General features: G+C 29.0%; 1 protein-coding gene across 1 annotated transcript; it reads left to right on the forward strand.

Moving 5' to 3' along the window:
• Positions 1–4,134: 4,134 nt before the first annotated feature.
• On the forward strand, positions 4,135–8,668 carry LOC112509850 (carbonic anhydrase 2-like). Its single transcript, XM_025115040.1, has 9 exons — positions 4,135–4,177; positions 4,609–4,681; positions 4,789–4,899; positions 5,013–5,061; positions 5,186–5,302; positions 5,949–6,002; positions 6,283–6,365; positions 8,114–8,219; positions 8,299–8,668. The coding sequence occupies exons 2-9, from the start codon at positions 4,632–4,634 to the stop codon at positions 8,461–8,463; spliced, it is 735 nt and encodes a 244-aa protein (XP_024970808.1). The 5' UTR covers positions 4,135–4,177; positions 4,609–4,631; the 3' UTR covers positions 8,464–8,668.
• The last annotated feature ends 756 nt before the right edge of the window (positions 8,669–9,424 follow it).

The raw sequence follows: 9,424 nt of genomic DNA on the forward strand, positions 1-9,424 counted from the left end.
ACTTATTTGTTCCAAAAATTGTCCAAGAACTTATTTAACATATTTTGGAATGTCCAAGGACTTATTTGTTCCAAAAAATTGTCCAATGACTTATTTAACATGTTTTGGAATGTCCAATGACTTATTTGTTCCAAAAAAAAGTCTAAGGACTTAATCATTCCAAACAAGAAAGTCCATTGGTTTTTATTGTACTTTTCCCAAAATAAAAACATCATCGTTTTTTCAAAATCACATAAGACTATATTATAACATTCATTGAGATAAAAAATAAAATAAAATATTAAAATCATGATATATCTTGTTGCATTGCGTGAATACCCTTATAGTAATTATAAAATATATCACTATTATAACAATATTCTTTTTTACTCAAATAAAGCTAAAATCACCCAATTGATTCAAGTTTGAACACAAATTATATCATAAACTTTCATTGGTTACAATAAATAATTTGGGTAATAGTTTAAATTTTTTCTAGAAAGATAAAATTTTAAATATATAATTAAAATTTAAAATGTTTTTTCCAGCCTTCATATTAACTCCAATAATTACTGGTTTATAATTTACCGTTAAATATAAGAGACGAAAATAACAATGAATTGTAAACCACATAGACGAAAACCATAATTTAAATAGCATAAAAACGAAAATATCAATTTTCAACAAACTTAAAAAATTTCAAGTTCTCCGCATGTGAAAATGATGCTAATTAGACTTTGTTTTTATAATGATTTTCTATTGTGGAATTTTGAATGAGCCGAGGTTTTATGGATGTTAAAAAATTACCGAGCCTTGAAAATCAGTTGAAAACAGGCGGCGTCGCCTTATGCTCCATTATTGTTGTCCTGATTTATGTCCCAGAGTACTCCTATGGTCAATCTGTCACCCAACCTATTTAAACAATCTAAAGGGTTGGTCCCGTCCAGTTTGGAGAACGACCCCTTATGACACGGCTTAATCAGTTATTCTCGTAGTTCAGATAAGATTCAGACTGCCACCATGTCAAATAAAAAAAATCATTTATTTGTATTATCCATATATATATATATATATATATATATACAACAAAACTAAACATAATCTAAATAACCATGTTCATGAAATAATGAAAACCCAAATATCATGCATTTATTTGGTTTTGAAATTTCATTATCATAATAATTCCAAAACACTATTCAAATCCTTATAATTTAAACTTAAGAGAAAAGCATTATTTCGTGCACGTAAAGTTGATTTCAATGCAAGAAGTTGTTGCAAAAATGAACAGATTTTAATTATCGAGGATCATTAATATTTGAATTTATTTCAAATTAAGTTTGTAATTAAATTTTGTTATAAACTCGATCATTCTTAACTACTTTCACCTATAAATAAAAGATATTGTCTTTTTTAAATAAAAGAAAATCGTAAACAGCTTTCTCTTCATTAAACTCGGTATATAAATAACTTTCTCTTCACTCCATTGTCGAATGTGTTCACCAAGATAACCCAACACCAAATTCTTTCCATATTCCAAGTTTATTTATCTATACTATATTATAAAGTATTTCACAAAAACTCTTAAAAACAATTTTTTTATGCGTAGAGTACTGTTTATTAATACTTAAAACTCAAGATTGCAAGTAGATTATGCGTAAGTACAATTTATTAAAGCTCCATATCTGAATTCGTGAAACTAATTGCAAATAAACATAATCAAATATAAGATAAACATCTCATTTTAAATATAAAAAATMTAAAATATAATTARGATAATCATTGARTTCTAACAGAATACTTAATTATTATCTTTATAAAATGTTATTATATTAAACCAAAAAATAAATTATTTCGTTATTAAACTTAAATTAAATTATAATAATAAAAAATTAAGGAAATTACATAAAAAATGAAAACTTTTAAATAGTTGATATAAACATTGATATATTGTTTTTCAAATTTTTATAATATCTTCAAATTTATATTTTATTCAAAAATAAAATCATTATTGTTTTCTTAAAAACACATAAAATCGTATTATAACATCGCCAGAGACAAATAATAAATTAGAACATTAAAATCGAGATATGTCTCGCTGCATTACGCAAATACTCTTCTAGTTAGTGTTAAATTTGTTTGGTCTCTTGTAAAAACAAGCCTAGATAATTATCTTAAACCTTCCAAATAGCAGTTTTGGTCCTTATGGTATGTCAAAAGTTACAGATTATGTCCTTGTGGTTTGAAAATTAGATCGACAGTCAACATCTTTTACAAATGTTTACGATTGTGGTCCCTCATCCCATTGACTGATCGGGTTTTTGTTGATTAGACACATCAGAAGCCTTTGCCAAAAAAATTCGATGCATAGGTTGTAAACGTAAACGAAAGCATTGATTTTTTTTAGTTTTTTGGGAAATACCCTTCATATTTGTAATTTGGTTTAGAAACTCGTGCATTAAAAAAACTTGTGAAGGGTATTTAACAGAAATACGTTAACGTAACTATTAACTAGGACAAGGGACCTAATACGTACGTAATAAAAGTAAACCACAAAAACCATATTTATAGTTATTTCGTATGATCGGCACAATCCATGACAGGTATATAACCAGATAAACGAGATTCGCAATTTATGACTTATAATGTGAAATCAAAACAAACATTTAGATGTCAACTATATGGTTCTTTTCTTGATATTATATTGTTATGTTATGTTATTTTAAACATGACATAAAGAAAATAAATATTTTAATTGAGAAGTCAAATTAAATATTTGTCCTTTCTTAAACATAGGATATGTATTGAATGTGATATTATTTATTTATTTTAATTTAAATATATCTACAAATTTCCAAGTTATTAGTAATTTATTTGCAATTAAAAAATATAAATTACATCATTATTGTTTAATTAAGTTTAGTTAAATTAATTAACATAAAGTATTAAGGATTGAATCAATGTTCTTGTCATCAAATTGCTTATTTTAAATGACCATAAATATCATGATTAAACCCTGATAAAAATAATATAATAATATATTTATGAAAATTATAAAGAAAATTACAAAGAATTCGGATCGATAGAGAAATAAAATAAAGAAATCGATATTACAAAACGTTAATTATATGAATTCGTTTTAAATATTAAGGGGCTGAATGGTTTGATGCAGAATGATATAACACAAAATGAAATATAATTTTTTGGTAATCGTGTAGAATGAAATTAGGGCTCTTAATGGTTAAGGGATATCCAATATACAAAATCATTCAGAGGGTTTTAAAATCACTCAGAGACAAAAAAAAATTTGTCAAACAAGATTCACCTCTTAACAATTCAGATGCTGCCTCTTAATGAAATTATTAAGAGATAAATAAACAACCCCTAAAGAGTTTAAGACTTAATTTATGAAAAAAGACGTTAAGAAAAAAACAAAATAAATTTAAAATTGGTTTTTAGTTATGAACTACACACGTTTTGTATGAGTTACTTCATTAGTATTATTTATTTTTTAGAGTCCGTTTATCAAATGTTTATTCGGGTAAGCACTTACCATTTACCAAGTCACATTATATTACCAGATAAATATATGACAAGGACCAAAAATCTTGTCCGACAAAAACAAATACAAGGACTAAGAGTCTTAATTACCTGGTAAGTGATGGTAATAACTTTTACCACGGTTGTATTTTTTAGACGTAGAGAATATTTGTATATCAAGTCAAACATTCGTTAACAATACCGATGGATGTTGACAAGTCAAAAATTTATATCAAAACATACGTAGTCGCAAATTCGATGATGATGAATGTTGGCAAGTCAAAATCATATTACTAAAATTATGTAATATTTTTTCGTATGACTTCATTTATCAAAAGCTTATTGGGTAAATATTTACTGGTAAGAGTCACCACCTCATTTATTTTATTAGGTAACATATAAGCGTTTATTAGGTAAGAGTTTTCTCCTTCATCGCTTACCAAGTAAAATTCTCGAACCTTCACGTCTTAATGAATAAGATTCTCGATTACTGTCATGTTGAAAAAAGGTAGATGACATCATAACATTTGATGGGAATGGTTATGAGGAAATTAGGCAATAGTTTATGGCTTCATATTGGCTATAAATACACCCATTTTTCTCAATTTAAATCAGACACTTAACTTTCATTTTTCAAACATTCTCGACAAATATAATTCAGGTACTAGTCGTTTTCTTTTCCGTCAGTGGATAGAAGGTTGCTTTTTTATATTTAGGTTTTAATAAAGGAGGCCATCATTCGGTTGTCTTGTGCAAATCTAAACAACCCATCGTTAGCCATCCACCACCTTCCATTGACGACACTGCACCATCACTATCATTCCCACCCCCAAATATTGTATCCACCACGACTACTCACCCAACGGCAGTAACAACTCCTTCCCCTCCCCAACACCATCCTCCTTCCTCTCGATCCCCACCCTCCTCCTTGTGATGTCACCAACCCTTTCACCTTCTTCCAAGTAATTAAACGACGACCTGTTGAATCTGACGTACATGTGATTTTGTTTATTCTGTATATTGATGATCTCCATACATCATGCAATTAGTCTACATTTATGTTATTTGATCATGTTTTTTTTTTTACAAAAGTTGCAGGAACACAACACTTGAATATGGCAGATTACTCGAACAATGAGGTGATCGCATCAACAGAAACATTAAGGTGTTGTATTTATATTTAAGGTGTTTTGAGTATCAACCGTTACAATCAAATGGTGTTTTATGTCTGTCACTACTAATGATGATGAAAAGTACAATTTTGAATTGTAGAATAGAAGAGGAAGCAGAGAACACAAATGATACAAGTCTCGAAAAGCCCCCTTTTGACCCCATAAAAAGGATCAACGAAGGGTTTCGCGTATTCAAGACTAATGAATTCAAGTAAGCTATCAAACCTCCTCTAATTACATGAATATAACAGAACTCTAAAAATTTAGTTGCGTAAACTAATTCTTACTCTCATCCATTTTATTATTATAAATAAAAATTTGCAGTAAATTTCCAGATTACTACCGTCAACTAGCAGAGAAACAAGAACCCAAGGTGATTATATCAGTATTAAAATATTTAAGAAAAAGTGATGATTACACATTATCCAATAAATTTTTTATGTTATCTCAGATATAAAAATTCGATTTTTACATAAATAATAATTGAATTGGTGCAGTTTCTGATATTTGCTTGCTCGGATTCCCGCGTTTCTCCTACAAATATCCTGAACCTACGACCTGGGGAAGCTTTCATGGCCCGTAATATTGCCAACTTGGTCCCTGCACCTAATAAGGTCTCAAAAACAGTTCAATATTCATTTCATTTGATCTGTTTTCTTTCTATTATTTTTAGAGTTCAATTTTAAGGATTACTGATAAATTGATTTTCAAGTTTATCTTTTTTGGGGTGATTTTAAATATGGAAAAGATATGAAAAACCATTTGATGTGAGGATAATTGCTTAAAAGATTGTGTGTTACGTTCGTCCTATTTTAGGGGTGTTTGGGATTGCTTATTTGAAACAATTTATGCTAGTCTACAAAAGCATTTATCAACTTATTATAAATCAGAAAGATTTAATTTCTTCAAAAACTCCTTATTACCGGTTTGGCACCGGTATAAGTTGTTTATCCAAACACTCAAAAGTGTTTATTGCCGATGTCACACCGGAATAAGTCAATAAGTTGTTTTTATAAGCAATCCCAAACACCCCTTAAACTCTAACAAGCAAGAAAGTAGATACTTTTGTAGAATGAGTGAGAGATCTTGATTTAGACTTCAAATACCATTCATTCACTTGTTCTTTGAACACACAATTTACCTCCCTCGTAATAGTTATTGAGCTGATATGAAAGGGACGCACCAAAGGATGTCGACATACCCTTTTAGTAGAAGATTGTAACGTTATTGATGCTAGTAATTGTTATGTTTGCCTTTCAGCTTAGGTACTCTGGGACTGGTGCTATTATTGAATATGCAGTCTTGGCTCTCAAGGTCAGTTTGTAAAACCGCTTGTATTTCTATCTAACTATTCTTTTAATTCTTGAAAACTATGAACAGTCGAGTGTATGTATAAATTGAAATATTCCTAAACCATCGGAAATTGTCAGTGTTGTGTTCTCGAATTTGGGAAGAAAAAGAAAGAAATGAAATTTTTATTTGTGTTCTTGAAAAGAGAACATATTAACATTATTTCCATTCTTAAAAAGAAGTCGAGAACAAGGACGACGTAACGTAAGACTGAACGTTAACGTGAAGAAAACACTTGTTATAGGTTGAGGTAATTGTGGTGATTGGACATAGTCGATGTGGTGGAATCAACCGACTGTTATCTCTTCCGAACGAAGAAGCTTCCTAGTAAGTCTCTTTTATCTAAAAACAACGCAATATTTCTGTTCAAATATCTTATCGAGCCTTTGGTTTGGGGATCCATTTCCATTCGTTCAAAAAAGAGTGTTAATTAAGTGGAAAAAACCCTTTTTCTGTTAGAAAATATCGTATAATGCGATGTGATATATCTTGATTTTAATGTTTTGTTTTATAATACGGTTATGTATCGTTTTGAGAAATCGATAATGTTTTTATATTTAAATAAAAATAATATTTGAAGACCCATCAAATTTCTACCGATATTATCAAATTAATAATTTAAAAGTTCTCGTTTTTTGTGTAATTTAATTTACGTTTAATAACGAAGTAATTTATTTTAAGTCTAATAATGTAATGTTTTAATAGAGATAATTTTTAGTTCAATCTTTTTATTATAATTTAATTTAAGTTTAATAAAGAATCAATTTATTTTAGGTTTAATAATATGAATTTTTTATAAGATAATAATTAAATATTTTGTTAAAACTTAATGGTTACTTTAATTATATTTTAGATTTTTTATATTGAAATTGAAATGTTTATCATATATTTGATTATTTTATTAGTTACTTGTATACATTCAAACATATAGCTTAAAAAAGCTGTATTAATGGACCATTTACCTATAATATTGAATTTTAAATAATATGTATCATTAAACAGTATCTGATACATTAAAAATAGTTTTAAAAATTTCATCCAAATATTTTATAATATAGTGTAGATATAACCATTGGAATTCAATTTCAATTTCATAAAAAATGTTTTAAGTGACGAAAAAACCCTTCTCCATAATAGTACATAATTTTAATTGATTAATAATTTTAACAAAAAGTTTATAATAATTATATGTGATATTTTTATTAAATGGTTTTTATATAAAATGGCAACTTCTGATGTGTGTATATATAATTAAATTATATATATATATATATATATATATATATATATTACGTTTCAAATTCAACCAATTCAACTCAATCAATTGAGATATTTATGAAAATGATTAGAGTTCATTTATTATGATTTAAATATTTATGAAAGATGACTATGACTTATTAATTATGATCAATACTTTATATTAGGAAACAATCAAAACTTTTATGAAATCACATATTCATCAAATTAAATGGACGGTTAAGATTGAGTTGTATTGGTTGTATAAATGTAAATGGTTGCATAATAACCCACATCTCTCTTTCTCTATAAACCGAAGAAGATTTTACACATATATCATTGAAGGATAAACCTATTATCTAGTAATGCTTACATTTCAATTCCAAAGTTATAATTGGTAAATTAGACACAAAATTTATTGAAATGGAATTGATTTCATTGTATTCTCTACCAATATATAAAATATTTGGTTGAATCAGATCAATTCCATTCCAAATTCCACGGATTTCAATTCCTTTAACCAGTTTCATGTCTTTTAAAAAACATTATGCGACCAAACATCCTTAACAATTACTATAAAGCCCGAATCTTTAGAATAACCATTGCTTAGTTTTCCCCCAACATACAAAAACTAGTTGTCACCCCACCGGTAGTAGGAGATACAAGGATTGGTCTTTCACTTCAGAATCCCAAACTATTCGATCAGGGGTCAAGAAAGGAGGCCAACCTCTTTCAAATATACAACATGGATTCTGGCAATGCAATGTAGTGGGAATCTCATGTCGATCCGAAATGAATAAAGAATTCCGTAATAAAAAAAATGTGGAATATTTTTGCAGTGACTTCATAGATGATTGGGTTAGCATTGCTCAACCTGCCAAGAAAAAGGTGATAGCAAAGAATCCCGGCGTTACAGGAGAAGTACTCCAAACACTTGTTGAGAAGGTAAGATTAACCTTACCCCACTAATTTCTCCAATCCAATCTTAATCAAGTTGTACCATGTGCTTTGTATGATGTGGCAGGAGTCGGTGATGGATTCGCTAGCGAATTTACAATCCTACTCTTATGTTAAATCTGGAGTAGCTGCTAAGAAACTTCAACTAATTGGTGGCTACTATGATTTTGTCCGTGGAAATTTTGAGTTTTTGAAAGTCGGTTCTAATATAGAACCAGTGAGCGACATATAAGCATAATCAAGTTGAAGGGCTCTTATCCTATTTCTCTATTTTACCTTCGGGCGAAGAATAAGCACAATGTGCAGTTGAATAAACTTGTGTATTTGTTTTCTATGTTATGATCAATAGCCTTGTATTGGTTAATCCCGTTGAAACAATGGGCGGTAGTGTGTGAAAGTACTTAAAGATATATAATTAATTGCATTCGATCTTTTATTTAAATTGTTTTGCTATCAGAATATATAACATTATGGTAACAAAACCAGATTGAGCTTACTCGAGCTCTTAAGCAATTTCTCTAAATAAATATTCTGTTGCACCATGCTGAGTGATTCTGATTTCTGTATTGCATTTCCAACAAAGATTACTATTGATGTTTGTGATGAATTCACCTATACCAATTTCAAAACATGTTAACAAACATATGTATAGACTTGGGATCATGTGAGACCAGGGGTTTTTCGTGAGACCCGTAATACCAATTCACAACCCTTGGATTATATCTACAATCTGAACATTCATAATCACAAAATTGCCACGAGACTTCTCAATAATCACAAAATTGCTACCGTGCAACTTTAGACCATTAGATCATTAGCTTATAAAGTTGATCAATGAACACAAATTGGTCTTACGGGTCTCACGAAAAACCATTGGTCTCACGTGAACCCAACCCCACATGTATAATATGTATAAATTTTTTTCTAAGGGACCATTTGTGTAACCATACATGTATCTCCGAGTCAGATATTCCACGAGGTTCAAATGATAGGAATTTTTTTTGAAGTATTTGGAGAATGTGAGTCAAGATATTTGAATTCTCCTTGTTCATGTTGTTTTACTTGTCGATTAAGAAGGGAACGAAGGTATTTCGCAGTAAATCGTTTACACTGTAAGTTAAGGTTTCGGCCATAAGAATATGATTTTATATTGATGTTTTAGTATGTTTATATAGTAAGTGACGACTTGCAAA

Source organism: Cynara cardunculus, assembly GCF_001531365.2.
Source record: "Cynara cardunculus var. scolymus isolate 2C chromosome LG 3, CcrdV1, whole genome shotgun sequence".
Lineage (NCBI taxonomy): Eukaryota > Viridiplantae > Streptophyta > Magnoliopsida > Asterales > Asteraceae > Cynara > Cynara cardunculus.